General features: G+C 41.7%; 1 protein-coding gene across 1 annotated transcript in view; it reads left to right on the top strand.

Annotated features, from left to right (window-relative positions):
* The window catches only part of DCDC1 (doublecortin domain containing 1), a 1,658,417-nt gene that overhangs the window by 500,015 nt on the left and 1,140,085 nt on the right, over positions 1–18,317 (top strand). Inside the window, exon 7 of the mRNA XM_078683738.1 lies at positions 11,285–11,377. Within this exon, the coding sequence (XP_078539864.1) occupies positions 11,285–11,377 (93 nt within the window). The remainder of the gene's footprint in view (positions 1–11,284; positions 11,378–18,317) is intronic.

The following is an 18,317-nucleotide window of genomic DNA, read 5'->3' as shown; positions in this document are numbered from 1 at the left end:
AATGGGACATTGTGGAACTAATACTTGAGCAGGCCACACAACTAATAACCTAATTTCCCTCAGGGAGCTAAGGCATATATTTTTCCAATTTAGAAATATAAAACTCTTCCACAGAAGCTGCAAGGGTAGTTTGTGATTGTTTTGTACCTTTACCAGCACTAGCACTTAATTATTGTGTACATGTGTGCCCAGAACGTTTTTGAGAATATGGCTTAACATGTTCACCAGTATGAAGTGCTTCAACACTATGGGTGGATGAAATATGCTGCCTCTAATGTGAGGACTGTAATTCCACCACATTTGTTGCTGGGCACAATGAATTTAACGTATAGGGAATATTATTGTTCCACAAGCCAATTTGTAGAAAGCAGGAGACATTGGTCACTGCGAAATGGTATTGATTCATGCCTAATTTTGAATACATTTTAATTAAAAATTCATTTTTGTATGTGGATGAATAATTTTCTAACTTTTTATATATAATGTTTTGCTTTGTAGATCATCTAAGGAATAATTAGAACATTACAAAAAATGTACTGTAAAGCTTATAAATAAATGTACTTGTTTGTGTAAGAGATGTAAAAAGGGTTAGATTGATTCAAAAAAATAAACTAGAAATGTTTTAGCATAGAAAGGTTTTCATTGTTGGCTAAAAGATAAATATATATGCATATGCGTTTGTATTCGACCTTAGCTCATTTTCTGAAAGGAATTAAATATTTAGGATTTGTTTTCGAAATTGGTACCATTTGATAAAATGTTATTAATATTCATTCACATCTTTTCATTACGTTCACACTGTTTATTATAATGTTCTGGAAGTTGGGTGCAGCTTTGAACAAAGAAAGCAACGTTTTAAAGTTAAAAATCTTTTTTTAACTTAGTGACAAGCAACTCCCAACTTTTAAAAATATCTTTTGTGTCATGTGGCATAAGAGGAGATTCTCCTGAGCAATTTCTATTACAGGATTTCTGTTTTTGGATCACAACCTAATCCAACAGAATTTCCACACAAAAAAATTGGGAAATGTACTAAACATTTTCGAAACCTTTTCTCTAAGTAGCTTACAGTCTTCAATATCGTTGTGGTAAAGTTAAAGGTTGAGGATGCAAATGTTTTTTTTTCCATTTCTGAACCTTCAGATTTTGAATTCTTTCCCAGAAACCATTAATTGTACTTATAACTATCACATTTTGTGGAAACCACCGAAGTGCTATGTTTTTAATGAAAATCTTTTTCTACTTTTGTTAGACAATGTGATCAGTCAAAGGCATGCGAGGCAGTTTAGCATAGATTTAGCATTTTTTCCAGGCAACCTGTCCTTTGGCTTGATTATTTTATCAATTTAAAGTTGTAAAAAACAGTTTAGGAGGCCATGATTAGAGCATTGAACCCTACAATTTCGGAGGTCCTGAGAGGAGCATTGAATGTTAACCTTGAGGAGGCCAATAATAACCACGGAGCCCAGAAATCTAAAATTTTATGAAAAGTGATCCATAAATTCTAGAAGACCACGAAGAAAGCATGCAATCCTAAAATCTAGGAGGCCATTAAATGAATATGGAATCAATTGACTCTTTTGTGTTTTGCTATTGGTATGCACAATGACACACTAGTCTGTGTATTCACTTCGCGCTGGTTGAGCTAAACCAACTGTCTGGATTTATTTATTGAATTATGGATTGATTGTATATTTGTATCTTCTTTGTGTTGAAATGTGACTGGCCAGAGCTTCTTTAAAAGGAAAAAGGAATCTTGAGGACTTTCCCTGGAAGTAGCCCCAATTAATGATAAATGCAATATCATGGCCCTTTGTTAGTGTATGGGGAGTGCTCCAGCTGGCAAAATGTAATTTTACTTGAAAACCTGTAAAATCCTATACTGTTCCTATATGTTTGTTTTTCAGTTCCACATGTCCTTATGGCTGGTGTACCATATTATGATTTAATGCATCCTAATCCTTTATGTTAATTCCTTTTGACGTTCCTGGAATTAGATACCCCCTATTTGTACATAACATTTTTTGTTTATGATATGTGGCATGTAGTGAAGAACAAGTGATAGTTACATTGTGAGTTACTTTTTGCTGTACCGGATTTCGAACTGTGACCAAAACATGTTTTGATTGTTCAACCTGTGAACGTCTAAAGTTAGCAGCATCTGCTGCTGAGCTATTACTTGAGCATGTTTTACAGCTATCTGATCTTTTCAGATTTCCAAGGTCTACAATGTGAAAACCACCTTGGAGTTGTTTCCTGTCAAAGGGATGTCTTATGGTTTATTTTTTATGTTCAGGTGATATTTAGGTGATTTCCACTGTATGCAATAGAGGTACAATCCGGTCCCTTTTTAGGCAATTTAGAGCACTCTGCAAAAGTATTATAATCAGCATTTGTATGTGGTTGAGGGTTGCCTGTTTTAATGGGTGCTAGTTAAAGCACTAACATCTACAAATTGAATTTTATTCACAGTATATGTTTTGTCACACTGTCTTATAATTACAGCTTTCATGTATTGTAATGAGTTGTAATTGTATTTAATAGCGCTTACTACCCTTGACGAGGCACAAATTGCTTTATTTTGAGTAGCATATATATATATATATATATATATATATATATATATATATATATATATATATGAACCAGTTGTTTGCCTTCCAGCAAAATTAAAGAAAGCACTCACTTGTCTTCAGTATCATTCAGGCGTATTTATGTAGGAGCTATTTGCCATGTCCTATGCATTTCAGTCAGGTTACTCGGACCTTGTTCACAGGATCATGTAATACAGAGAAAGGTTCTTCTTTTATTTCTGTTTGCACATAGCTACTTCCTGTTTATTCAATATGGTGCATTGTGGTTAGTGTAGTGAATACACTTAAACAAACATCATGGTGTTTGGTGTAATAATAAAAAAGTGCTCTTGTCTCTGTGACATTTTTAAACAATATCTTATTGTTCATTATTTAGAGGACAGTCCTGCTTATATGTCCGTATCATTAGTCTCTTAATTTCCAGTTCTATTTAGTGCTCTCTGGTGAACGTTTGATTCTGTTGTTTTATTTTCATCTTATGATTCTGGTATCATTTTTCTTATTTCTTCCTATTCACATCTTGTGATGTTATTGTTGACTTTCTAGAAAGTCGTTCCTTTAATTTTTTTGATTTCTTTTTTCATTGATGTTAACTTCTCAATTGGACTTAGATAAAGATTCAGAGATGTACATAAAGCTCCTCGTCCTGGATGAGTCCTCTCGGATCTAAGGTTCTGAATGCTACTATGTGTCTTGATTCTTTCTGACGTAGAATTCTCTCACGCTTGCCTCCTCTTTCTGGTTGCGGTACCTGTTCTATAGCACAATACTTGAGACATTCCCACCGACTTTCATGTTCTTTCTCCATGTGTTTTGCTATCGCGTTAGAGCGATCTTTGTTTTTGGTGTCTCGAATGTGCTCAAGAATCCTTTTCTTGGCTTCATAGATGGTGCTACCAATGTAGCGTAACTTGCTTGGGCACTCCACCATGTAGACTACGTAGTTGCTTTTGCAGGTCAGATGTTGCCTGATTTTCCATTTTGTGCCCTTTTGAATATCCAATTCCTTCTTGTGTATTGCAATTTTGCACGCTTTACATTGTTTACATGGCCAAAAGCCTTCTGTTTGTAACCACCATGTTGTTGTAAGTGTCTCTTTGAAGTGGCTATGTGTGATTTTATCAGCAATGTTTTTTGCTCTGCGGTACGTCACATTTGGATGGGCTCCCATGATTGTATCCAACGTTGGGTCAAGTTGTAGGATACCCCAGTGCTTTTTTATGATCTTGATTAGACTTTTGTTTTCAACACTGTTTGTTGTTATTAGTCTTATTGGTTGTTGTTTGGTGGATACTTCTCTGTTCGGTTCAGTTTTTTTGAGTATATCCCTCCCACACAGGCCCCCTTCTTTAAAAAAAAAAAAGACCGCCATAGCGCCAGAGGTCACGCCCCCTCCTTTCAGCACTCTGCAAACGCGCCCCCTGGCGCGTTTGCAGATGGGGAACAAATTCCCCTTGAATACTGGGGGTCCCTGGGAACCAACTAGCCCACCAGGAACCTCCAGTATGCGCCAGGGGCCTGCATTGCAGAGAGGTGTTCTGAGGCCATGCCCCTTTTTACACCTCTCTGCAACGCAGCTCTGTGTCGCTTCATGTAGGTAGCTGGTGGGCTAGTTGCCCCCAGAGACCCTCAGGATTCAAGGGGACTTAATCCCCCAACTTAAAACGCACCATGGGTTGCGTTTTCACAGTGGTGAAGGGAGTGGGAGGGGCCTGAGGTAAATCGTGTGCAAACACGCCCTGTGGTGTATTTTAAGTTGGGGAATTAATTCCTCTTAAAATCCTGGAGTCCCCTGGGGGCCAACTAGCCCACCAGGTACCTCCAATAAGCACCACAGAGCTGCGTTGCAGAGTGTTGTAAAAAGGGGCGTGGCCTCTGAACAACTCTCAGCAACGCAGCTCCCTGACGCATACTGGAGTTACTTGGTGGGCTAGTTGGCCCCCAGGGACCCTCAGGATTGAAGAGGAATTAATTCCCCAACTTTAAACGTGCCACAGGGCGTGTTTGCACATATTTCACCTCTGGCCCCGCTCCCTCCTTTCACCACTGTGCAAACGCGCCCCGTGGTGCATTTTAAGTTGGGGGATTAACTCCACTTGAAACCTGAGGGTCCCTGGGGGCCAACTAGCCCACCAGGTACCTCCAGTAAGCACCATGGTGTTGTAAAAAGGGGCATGGCCTCTGCTCTGAACACCTCTGTACAATGCAGCTTTCTGGTGCATACAGGACGTACATGGTGGGCTATTTGGCCCCCAGGGACCCTCAGGATTGAGGAGGAATTAATTCTCCAACTTAAAACGCGCCACAGGGCGTGTTTGCAGGCATGTCACCTCAGGCCATGCCACCTTCCTTCCCCATTGTGCAAACACGCCCCATGGCGAGTTGTAAGTTGGGGAATTAATTCTCTTTCAATACTGAGGATCCCTGAGAGCCAATTAGACCAACAGGTATCTTCAGTATGCGCCATTGAGCTGCTTTGCAGACAGGTGTTCAGAGGCCACGCCCTTTTTACACCCCTCTGCAACGCCGCTCTTTGGCGCTTACTAGAGGTACCTAGTGGGCTAGTTTGACCCTAGGGACCCTTCGGATTCAAGGGGACTTAATCTCTAAACTTAGAATGGCCACAGGACGCGCTTACACAGTGGTGAAGGGAGGAGACGGGGTCTGAGGTGAGGTGTGCAAATACGCCCTGTGGCGTATTTTAAGTTGGGACAATAAATCCCCTTCAATCCAGAGGGACCCTGGGGGCCAACTAGCCCACCAGGTGCTTCCAGTAAGTGCCACTGCGCTGCGTTGCAGAGAGGTGCTGCTGGCCGTGCCCCTCTTTACACCTCTCTGCAATGGCGCTTACTGGAGGTACCTAGTGGGCTAATTGGACCCTAGGGACCTTCAGGATTCACGGGGACTTAATTTCCCAACTTAAAATGGCCACAGGGGGTGTTTACACAGTGGGGAACGGAGGGGACGGGGCCTGAGGTGACCTGTGCAAACACACCCTGTGCGCGTTTTAAGTTGGGGAAATAATTCCCCTTCAAATTTGAGGGCCCCTGGGGCCCAACTAGCCCACCAGGTGCTCCCAGTCAATGCCAATGCGCTGCACTGCATTGCAGAGAGGTGGTCCAGGCCCTGCCCCTTTTTACACCTCTGTACAACGCAGCTCTGCGGCGCTTACTGGAGGTACGTAGTGGACTAGTTGGACCCCAGGGACCCTCAGTATTCAAGGGGACTTAATCCCCCAACTTAAAACGTGCCACAGGGTGTGTTTGCACAAATGTCACCTCAGGACCCCCTCCCTTCACCAGTGTGCAAACGCACCCCACAGCGCATTTTAAGAGGTAGTTTTAATTCCCCTGCCCTATTATATACTAGGGGCTTACAGAGTAGGTCTTGCTAATCACAGGGGTAGCCCAATGCATAGTGTTCCCTAGTGTATGTAGGTGTTTTAACTGTATTTTAAGTGTCTTTTAGCATAGCACTGGCTCTAGGACTGGTCAGTCAGAGTCAGTTACCACCAGTACCCATCTGAAAAAGTTGATGGTACAGGATGATTTTGCAACAAGGCCTCTGTCTGCTTCTCTGTTTGTTCTTTCTGCATGTCTTCCTTCTTCCTGCACTTTTGTTTGTCTTTGAGGACTTCTGTTGCTTCTTTCTGCATTTCTTTTTCTTCTTTCTGTGTGTTTTTTCTTGACATGTTCTACCTCTGTAGGCATAGTTAAAAAAAACTCTGAAATTCACTTAAAAACATAGGTTTCAGGCACGTTATAGTTAGGAATTAGCATTTAAAAAAACTTTGAAATTCACTGAAAAAGCCATAGGTTTCAGGGGCGTTATAGTTAGTTGGACATTTCACTTGTGCAAAACCATTAAAGTTCCTCCATTATAGTTAGTTCAGCTAACTATAACTCGCGCGCCCGCAATGTACTGCTCATGACATCACATATTACATCACTCATGACATGGTCAGTGACATCACTCATGACATCTCAAATGACATCACTGATGACATCATACTTGTGATAGAGTGGCAGACCTCCTCTCACCCTAATATAACCTTTGATACACACACTCAAAAATAGAAACTAACATTTTCAAAAAATGGACATACCAATACCACTTACAACACACCTATTCAGTAATTCCAAGATCTACACAAACATCCACTAATTTACCAACAGTCCTATACAGTCACTCATACATGTACTCACTCATCATATGTACTCATACAACTATACATCCTGCTACACAGTGACATTAATCCATAGAGTGACTCACACACATAGTCACACATACAAAGTATCAAACATCCATTAAAATGCATATACAGTTATACACACACCACCACACTTACTTCTACAGAAACTTACACATACATACTCTCTTAAGCAATCACTTATAGAAGCACATACTAATTTATACAGGAACTCTTCCAATCTCTCACTCTCACATATACTCACTTACATACATCAATACTCACATATACTAGTTTAAAACATATGTAGTTACTCATAAAGACACTATTGAGACAGTCATTCACTCACTAACACACCCATACACACACTCATCCACCTATATAGTCCTGCACACATGCTGTCTTTAACACATACAAGCAATGAGTCACTCATTCATGCATCTATGTACTACGTACGACACCCCAACGAACCATACAGGCACTCAGACACTCATACTGATACTCAAAAAATAAAATAAAAACCTATATAGACACTCATGTAGTTACTCACCAACCCATGCAGTCACTTATACACAAAGTGAGAGACTGATACAGATATTTACATATTTAAACATTACTCACTAACCCATGTATTCACTAAGAAACACTTAATCAGTCCGATATACAATGAATAAAAAAAAAATCATCCATTTAGACACTTATATAGCTACTTATTCTTCCATCGACCTTTAGATATACATATATAAAACATATTTAATTTTCGGAAAAACACACATTCACTGGATGATGTAATCAGTGATGTCATCAGTGGTGTCATTTGTGATGTTATCAGGGATGTCATGAGTGATGTAATATATGACGTCATCAGCAGTGCATTGCAGGCGCGCAAGTTATAGTTAGCTGAACTAACTATAACTGGGGAATTCAATGGTTTTGTACGAGTGAAATGTCCAACTAACTATAACACCCCTGTAACCTCTGTTTTTTTCTGTGAATATATATATATATATATATATATATATATATATATATCAAAACAAAACCCTTTCAGGCATAGAGTGACGCATAACTTATGCAAAAAAGAAGGAGGGAACTCTGGGTAGTTCTCAAGTCTAGGTGGAAAGCAGCCCCTGTAAGAGCACTCACAACACCACCGACACTCTAGATCTGCTCACCTCAAATATCTGTTTTTCTATCAAAGTTTTTAAGCATAGGATTAGCACAGTGCTATCCATGCCGAGATAGAAAATTACAAAGTCTTTTGCAATTTATACAGCAAAGTCTTTAAGCATAGGACTAGTACAGTGCTGTCCTTGCCGAGCTGTAAAATTACAGAAGTCATTTATCACTCCAGGCACAATATTACAGCTTTGAATTAGTGAAATACTAACTCAAGGCAACCTGAAATGAGTAAAAGCAACACCTGACACAGTGTTTCGCTTTAATTGGAGTTATTCAGAGAGGTATAGCTTTGTCCAGACACAAGGGAGCACCCAGTATTAAGTCAAAACAAAACCCTTTCAGGCATAGAGTGACGCATAACTTATGCAAAAAAGAAGGAGAGAACTCTGGGTAGTTCTCAAGTTTAGGTGGAAAGCAGCCCCTGTAAGAGCACTCTCAACACCACCGACACTCTAGATCTGCTCACCTCAAATGTCTGTTTTTCTATCAAAGTTTTTAAGCATAGGATTAGCACAGTGCTATCCATGCCGAGATAGAAAATTACAAAGTCTTTTGCAATTTATACAGCAAAGTCTTTAAGCATAGGACTAGTACAGTGCTGTCCTTGCCGAGCTGTAAAATTACAGAAGTCATTTATCACTCCAGGCACAATATTACAGCTTTGAATTAGTGAAATACTAACTCAAGGCAACCTGAAATGAGTAAAAGCAACACCTGACACAGTGTTTCGCTCTAATTGGAGTTCTTCAGAGAGGTATAGCTTTGTCCAGACACAAGGGAGCACCCAGTATTAAGTCAAAACAAAACCCTTTCAGGCATAGAGTGACGCATAACTTATGCAAAAAAGAAGGAGAGAACTCTGGGTAGTTCTCAAGTTTAGGTGGAAAGCAGACCCTGTAAGAGCACTCTCAACACCACCGACACTCTAGATCTGCTCACCTCAAATGTCTGTTTTTCTATCAAAATTTTTAAGCATAGTATTAGCACAGTGCTATCCATGCCGAGATAGAAAATGACAAAGTCTTTTGCAATTTATACAGCAAAGTCTTTAAGCATAGGACTAGTACAGTGCTGTCCTTGCCGAGCTGTAAAATTACAAAAGCCATTTATCACTCCAGGCACAATATTACAGCTTTGAATTAGGGAAATACCAACTCAAGCCAACCTGAAATGTGTAAAAGCAACCCCTGACACAGTGTTTCGCTCTAATTGGAGCTCTTCAGAGAGGTATAGCTTTGTCCAGACACAAGGGAGCACCCAGTATTAAGTCAAAACAAAACCCTTTCAGGCATAGAGTGACACATAACTTATGCAAAAAAGAAGGAGAGAACTCTGGGTAGTTCTCAAGTTTAGGTGGAAAGCAGACCCTGTAAGAGCACTCTCAACACCACCGAAACTCTAGATCTGCTCACCTCAAATGTCTGTTTTTCTATCAAAGTTTTTAAGCATAGGATTAGCACAGTGCTATCCATGCCGAGATAGAAAATGACAAAGTCTTTTGCAATTTATACAGCAAAGTCTTTAAGCATAGGACTAGTACAGTGCTGTCGTTGCCGAGCTGTAAAATTACAAAAGCCATTTATCACTCCAGGCACAATATTACAGCTTTGAATTAGTGAAATACCAACATTTGCTACCAACAGAGAAATAGGCTGCACTCCCAGAGATATTCAGTCACAGGCATAACACCAACCGGTATTGCTTGGGGAGAGAAGGGCCCAGAGACTGGCAGTATGTTATTATTTAAATTTACAACAGCTATGAAACATGCAATTCTGTGGGAATAACAATACGTACTATACCAAATATCAGGATACTACATATCCCATAATGCCTGTGACTATACAAATGCATGGGCATCACCACTAGAGTGCACACCCACTTGAAAAAGATGAATTGTCAAAATGCGTAGTGGGATTTCATTGGAGAAAATAGCTGTTGGAATAAAAGAACGTGCCAAATTCTCTCTGGGAGTGCAACTTATTTCTCACTTGTTGGAAAATATTAATAGGGTTTGTGGTCTTTTACTCCCAACGCTGCACCAGCAGTTAGAGTGCGCCGTGTGTAGACCACTTTGTTGAACAACATTTGAATCTACGGCAGCGCCCGGTGTTGGGAAAATAATGTCAAGAAGTTGGCGAAGAAATTCTAATCTCTAGCGTGAGCACTAGACTCTGAAAGATAAATAAAAGGCTGGGTCGTTCAGTAGCGATGAGCGCTACTTTTTCGACATGGGTTAGACTCTTCAAGCAATATGACGAGTCATGGTTCCTTGCACAGTAAACACCGATGCGACCTGGTATTGCTTGGGGAGAGAAGGGCCCAGAGACTGGCGGTGTGTAATTATGTGAATTTACAACAGCTATGAAACATGCTATTATGTGGGAATAACAAAACGTACTATGCCAAATATCAAGATACTACATCTCCCATAATGCCTGTGACTACACCAATACATGGTCATCACCACTAGAGTGCACACTCGCTTGAAAAAGACGAATTGTCGAAACGCGTCGTGGGATTTCATTGGAGAAAATTGCTGATGGAACACATTAACTTGCTAAATTCTCTCTGGGAGTGTAGCGTATTTCTCTGTTAGTGGCAAATATTAATGGGCTTTGTGGTCTTGTACCCACAACGCTCCACCAGCAGTTAGAGCGAGCCGTGTGTAGACCACTTTGTTGAACAATAAATATATATTTTATATATATATATATATATATATATATATATATATATATATATATATATATATATATATATTCCTCGTGTATGATATTTTATCAACATATTAAAACATTTTTCTACAAATAGGTCTCAAATATTACATTCATTTTTGGAAATATTATAATATTCATTGCCAAACTTAACATTTCATATGACTTGCCTTTTACTAGATTTTTTTAAATGCATGCTTTAATTCACAACCTTCCACATCACAGATTTGACTTGCAGCTTGTCCAGATCCTCAGCTATATTTAAGATTCATCAGACAGACAGACAGAGTTGTGGGCGGCTATAAAGTATAAGGTGTCAATAAGATGCAAAGACAGTAATTACAGATCATAAAAGCAACAAACAATGTTGAACCAAAAAGTACCAAGTTGAACACTTGCTTGCATTTCATCTTATTTCTGACACAGTAACTAACAATCCAAGTGCTTTTTGTTTCTCTTTGAGAGAGACTGTGTGCATATATGTGAGGAAGTTCATATACTTTCTTTGAAAACATAATCTATAACATCAAAATGACTAAACATATTTTATTCTGAAAACTGTAATTAACCTACCTCTCCTAAAATTATTTTTTTATGTGCAGATAAATTTGGCAATCCATGGCGACACTGGAAAAGTTTCTCAAAAATCAATCCTTTCCATGTCTGCAGAGGAGCTCTATGCAACATATGGAGACGTAAGAATATAATGTTCTTAAAAACATTTATAAAATAACAGTATTTCAAGGGTCTAGTACTTCATGAATGTGTGAAGAAGAGCTAAATATAATCACATTGTGTTAGTTAACACAGTTGTTTGATTTATGGCCAGCTAGGGACAGCTCTATCATTTTTTGAAGAGGGCAGAGTCTTTTTGTAGAATTAGAAACCAAGATACACTAAATGATATACATGTGGCTCTCAGCCGTGACTGAAAGCTCAGTGGATTTTTTTTGTGTTTGTTACATTAGAGTTGTATGATCTATCACAGGCTCAACAATAGATTGCAATGTTTATTACACAAACAAAATGTATGTTTTGGCCACGTTGCATAGCCCAACCTTTGTCATGTTAACTTTTCTTTAGTTACACTGTTCTTTCATGATGAAGTAAAGCAAGCAAACATTTAGAGAGACAATCCGATATTACAAGCTATTGCCTATTTATATTTCAGCTACATCTCAAATGTAACTAATAGGACCTGGATGTTTTGTGTGCCACAGTAGTACATTAGAGTTGAGTTAAAGGGCTAGGGGCCAGATGTAGGAAGGCAAATACCGGTCGGTAACGGCCGATTTCGGCCGTTACCGACCGGTATTTGGAGTTTGGGATGTAGGGGCATGTTAAAATACAGATTCGATAATTTTACCGAATTGGTAAAATACCGAATCGGTATAATTACCGAATCTGTATTTTGACATGTAGGTAGCACTGTAATCAGTGCTACAGGGGTTTAAGAATTCTTAATTTACCACCAACTAGAAGTTGGTGGTAAATTATGAAAACCCTTTAAAAAGCATTTCTATTGCTTTTTAAACAGTGCCATGTTGCAGACATACATGCCCTAAGGGCATGTATGTCTGCAACATGTGCACCCATGCACAATTGAGGGGTGCAACAGTGTGTCAAAGTGACACCCTGCCACCCTTCAATGTTTCCCCCAATTACCGAATCGGTATTTACCGATTCGGTAATTGACATTCATTCCTATGGGCCTCCAGGCCCATAGGAATGAATGGCAATTACCGAATCGGTAAATACCGATTCGGTAATTACCGAATCATACCGATTCGGTAATTAAATCTGTAAAATTACCTACATCCCGATTGCCAGTTCTTAAATACCGAATCGGTATGATTCGGTATTTAAGAATCGTTAATCTGGGATTACCTACATCTGCCCCTTAGTGTACGAAGCCATTTAGCATTTCTCAGTAGACCAAATCGCTATTCGGGCCATTAAGACATGTTAAATGGGATTTTTGTATGCACACAGCCCTTTAAGTGGTCACAAATTGCGATTTCTATCCAGTAGAAATCGTAATTTGCGATCTCCTAATTAGGAAATCACAAATAGGGATTACCTATTTGCGCTTCCTATGCACATGTACAAAGCATTTCCTAAATGTGAATTGGGCATTTAGGAAAAGCAACCATGTGCAATTTAAAAAAATCACCCCAAAATGTTTTGTTTTTAAGTGTGATAGAGCATACACCTCTATGGCACATGTGTCGTCTACATGTGCATCACTATTTCTGGGGTGCATTACGAGGAGCTGTATGCCAATAGCCATCCTTGGTTTAGCATTTCCAAAATAGGAATTCGCTATTTTAGAAATGCTAAACCAGCCCATCGGAACGAATAGCATGGGTTTTCCTTTTTGTCATTTCCTAGAAGCGATTCCTATTTTGTAGAAATTGCTATTAGGAAATCGGATTTTCATACATATAATTTTGCATTTCTAAATAGTGTTTTCCAAGGAGTCACTATTTAGGAAATGCTAAACCATATATATATATATATATATATATATATATATATATATATATATATATATATATATATATATATATATATATATATATATATATATATATATATATATATATATATATATATATATATATATATATATATATATATATATATATATATATACATACATACATACATACATACATACATATATATATATATTACCTACTGGCGGTCGCCAGTAGGTATATATAGTTAGGATTTTTTCTCTATGGGTTTTTTGAAAATTCTATGTCTAATAACTTTGGCGTTTGTGGACGGAATTGGCTGAAATTTTCAGGAAAATGGCACATTTTGTTTCTGAGCAGCCCTTGAAAATTTGGGGGGGGTTCGTCCAGTGGGGGCCGAGAAAAAAGGGGGGTCCCAAAACGTGTTTTTAACATTGAGTTTTCCATAGGGCGGTTGGCCTCACTTTTAGCCCGAACGGCTGAATGGATTTGCACGAAACTTGGCAAAATTGTAGGGACTGGTAGCCCGATGTGCCTTTTGTAGGTCTCAATATATGTGCTCCAGTGGATTTTGAGAAATTAACGTTTAAAAAAAGATATATATCTGTAAGCGCGGACCAGGCAGCGCACTGGTTCGCGGACTTTTCGCGCAACGGAGCTTTGTGAAGCGAAGCTGATTGGTTCTCCGGCGTCTGTCAACATTCCAAACAGTCCGTAGCGGCCGCCATCTTGTCTCTCGGTAGGATCGAGAGACAAGAGGAGGTCAAAACAAAGGGGGAAATAACTATAAGGGGGCATAGTAGATCCTCGCTGACCCCCTAGGTTTGATGTGGAGGTTTTAAAAGGGCCCCGCGGGGCAAAAAATAATAATAATAATAATAATCGAACGGCTGAATGGATTTGCACGAAACTTGGCAAAATTGTAGGGACTGGTAGCCCGATGTGCCTTTGCTAGGTCTCAATATATGTGCTTCAGTGGATTTTGAGAAATTAACGTTCAAAAAAAGATATATATCTGTAACAGCGCACCGCTTCGCGTACTTTTCGCGTTACGGAGCTTTGCGAAGCGAAGCTGATTGGCTCTCCGGTGTCTGTAAACATTCCAAACAGTACGTAGCGGCCGCCATCTTGTCTCTCGGTAGGATCGAGAGACAAGAGGAGGCCAAAGCGAAGGGGCAAATGACCATAAGGGGGCATAGTAGATCCTCGCTGACCCCCTAGGTTTGATGTGGAGGTTTTAAAAGGGCCCCGCGGGGCAAAAAAAAAAAATAATAATAATAATCGAACGGCTGAATGGATTTGCACGAAACTTGGTAAAATATTAGGGACTGGTAGCCCGATGTGCCTTTGCTATGTCTCAATATATGTGCTTCAGTGCATTTTGAGAAATTAACGTTCAAAAACAAGATATATATCTGTAACAGCGCTCCGCTTCGCGGAGATAAAATTATATCTGTATTACCTAGGTGTTGCTAACACCAGTTAGCGACGGCTAGTAGGAGATAGCGACCATCTTGGGTCCCACTTTGCATGTGAGTGATATTTATCACTAATGACATGCAAAGTGGGCATGCCAAGATGTTAGCGACTGGAAACAGTCGCTAACATCGCTATCTCCTATTATCAACTTTTGGAAATATTCGAGATAAGCGCGAATATCTCCAAAAAGTAACAGCTGCCCTGAGCAGTTCTTAGCCATGTTATCCAATGGGAGGTGGATAACATGGCTAAGAGCATTAGCTCGGTAATGCATGAATATCGCGGAGTTGTCAGCGATATTAATGCATTGCGCTCGTTTTTTATCGTATTTGCGATAAACCTTGATAATAGCAAGGTTTATCTGCGATAATTTCTGACGGTAAAAAAATCTTTGCAATGCATCGTTAGGGATAAATATCGCTTAACTTTGGTAATATGCCCCAACGTCTGTTAACGTTCGATTCGAAGGAAATCAGGAATTGTTGAAAAACATTGTGTGCGCCATCTTGTCTTTTTTCAAATGCCACACTTTTGTCGTGCACGGCAGCCATTTTAGATGCCTTGACCAGACCCACTCTGTGCACGCTGTCGATCCTTAGCATGGCTCCCCACCCTCGCAAGCATCTCACCCAGGCAGTGGTCACCCCCGCTCTCTGTCTTATGCATGGGTAATAAACCTCCCCCCATCTGCGCTGCTCTTCCCTGAGAATCACACCCTGTGCCCGTCCGACACCTCCCTTTCGCCCTATTCACTACCGCACCCTCTGACACTCCTTTTCCTCTGTGTCCGATTGTCCAGGCCGGTCCTAGGCTATCAGCTAGCCCTGCAGATGTAGTTTATGGCCACAGCTGTAAAGAATCACCCCTCTTCAAAGGAGTTATAGTAGATCAAGGCCCACACTCGATGAGATCCGTCACAGCAGAAGCGTTGCTATTATCTGAAAACCATCCTGTATTGTGATTGGGGAGGGGACCGAGCGTGAAGCGGAAGATTCCAGGGATGACTCTTTGTACATCAAAGTTTTTACAATTATGTGTCACATTAAAAATATATAGCACTCCGACAAAGTAGTAAGATTATAAAACTTTAATAATTTATAAATATATACAAGAAAACAAAAATAGTAATAACATATAAACATTTTTAGAGAAAAACAACGAAGTAGCGGTCGGCTGTGCGAATAGTCCCAACGCAGCACAACGTCCAGATTTCCGGCGTGGGGCGTCGCGGGGGGTGGGTCATCAGTAGCAAACTGTTGTGCGAATAGTTCCAAGGCAGCAGAACGCGCCGAAATCTAGATGACACGAAAGTGATGTCTAGTAAGTTGCCACCCAGCAAATAACGGCGTGGGGCGTCGCGGGGGGTGGGTCATCAGTAGCAAACTGTTGTGCGAATAGTTCCAAGGCAGCAGAACGATGGCACCAAGGTGATGTCCAGTAAGTTGCCGCACTGGTTTTGGTATCCTACAATGCTGCTCCGAATAACGGCGTGGAGCGCCCCGGGGGAGGCGGCGTGAACGGGCCTCTCCAGGTGGAGTCTCATCTGTTTTAGTGGGGCGCCCCTTTACCGTTTCAGTTGCCATTCCGTCCGCTTTTGGTCCACTGTGTCAAAATCCGCCATTCAGCTGAGTTGCGCCCACTCTTGCGGTGCAGCGATAGGCGGCTGCCACAGGACTCTCAAAATGGCGGCAGGCTCTTTCCTTTTTGGGCGTGGTCCACTGAAATGGCCCTGGGACACCTTGGAAATCGGACGCTTGTCTGCTAGGTCTTGGACCCCATTCTCGAAAGCGTCCCCTCCGCCTTGAGAATTCATCAAAAGTTTTGGGGGCCCCGACTCCTGCAGGCTTCTGGTGGGGAGCGGCTGCCATGATTGCTCGCGGAATGACCACGACGGAGCTACGAGATGGTGGTGCTCTCATGGTGACGCCAGTTTAGTCTGAAACATCCAGAAACAAGGTGGGGCTTTCATCGTTTGGGGGAAAAAAAAAGTTTTCATCCAATGAAAAGTGTTGTTTTTAGGTCATATGATCAAGCCTTCCATCATTAGGAAACCAAAAGTAAAATGAACCTGAACCAATGAAAAGTTTTATAAACAAGTCACATGACCTGTTATGCGGCATAGGGTATAAAATGCGGAGAAAATACGTTGGCACGTGAGGCGGCGTCAGTAGCGGACCGATGTGCGAATAGGCCGAAGGCAATACAACGCGCCAAGATCCGGATGGCACCGAGGTGGTGTCATAGTTGAGAGTTCTGAGCAGCGGTTGTAACACTGTCTGAAGCTTATTTGCAGCTGCTGCAGCTTCACTACGCGCCAAGATCCGGATGGCACCGAGGTGGTGTGTAGCAAGTTGCCGCACTGGTGTGGCCATCCTACAATGCTGAAAGTCGGCGTGGGGCGCCCCGTTGGCCTGTGAGTTTGCGTCAGTAGCGGACCGATGTGCGAATAGGCCGAAGGCAGCACAACGCGCCAAGATCCGGATGGCACCGAGGTGGTGTCTAGTAAGTTGTCGCACTTCTGTGGCCATCCTACAATGTTGAAAGTCGGCGTGGGGCGCCGCGTTGGCCTGTGAGATGGTGTCAGTAGCGGACTGATGTGTGAATGGGGCCAAAGGCAGCGCAACAATATTTTCTACTATATTTCCGGAGTAGAAGACACCACAAGGCGCTGAGATGCCAAGATCCGGATGGCACCGAGGTGGTGTGTAGCAAGTTGCCGCACTGGTGTGGCCATCCTACAATGCTGAAAGTCGGCGTGGGGCGCCCCGTTGGCCTGTGAGATGGCGTCAGTAGCGGACCGATGTGCGAATAGGCCGAAGGCAGCACAACAATATTTTCTGACTGACACCACAAGGCGCTGAGATGCCAAGATCCGGATGGCACCGAGGTGATGTCTAAGTTGCGGACTGATGTGCGAATGGGGCCAAAGGCAGCGTAACAATATTTTTTGTATGGAAGATACCACTAGGCGTTGAGATGCCAAGATTCGGATGGCACTGAGGTGATGTCTAGCAAGTTGGTGTGGTCATCCTACAATGCTGAAACTCGGCGTGGGTCGCCCCATTAGCCTGTGAGATGGCGTCAGTAGCGGACCGATGTGCGAATAGGCCGAAGGCAGCACAACGCGCCAAGATCCGGATGTCACCGTGGTGGTTTCATAGTTGAGAGGCACTTCATCTGCAGTGGGGCGCCGAGATCCGGATGGCACCGAGGTGATGTCTAGCAAGTTGCTGTACTGGTGTGGTTATTCTACAATGCTGAAAGTCGGCGTGGGGCGCCCCATTAGCCTGTGAGATGGCGTCAGTAGCGGACTGATGTGCGAATGGGGCCAAAGGCAGCGCAACAATATTTTCTGACGAGAAGACACCAAAAGGTGCTGACATTCCAAGATCCGGATGGCACCGAGGTGGTGTCTAAGTTGCGGACTGATGTGCGAATGGGGCCAAAGGCAGCGTAACAATATTTTTTGTATGGAAGATACCACTAGGCGTTGAGATGCCAAGATTCGGATGGCACTGAGGTGATGTCTAGCAAGTTGCTGTACTGGTGTGGTCATCCTACAATGCTGAAACTCGGCGTGGGTCGCCCCATTAGCCTGTGAGATGGCGTCAGTAGCGGACCGATGTGCGAATAGGCCGAAGGCAGCACAACGCGCCAAGATCCGGATGTCACCGTG

This window comes from Lissotriton helveticus, chromosome 3_1, assembly GCF_964261635.1.
Source record: "Lissotriton helveticus chromosome 3_1, aLisHel1.1, whole genome shotgun sequence".
NCBI lineage: Eukaryota > Metazoa > Chordata > Amphibia > Caudata > Salamandridae > Lissotriton > Lissotriton helveticus.
The sequence above is the reverse complement of the archived record's forward strand: the minus strand, read 5'-3'. Positions and strand labels throughout refer to the sequence as shown.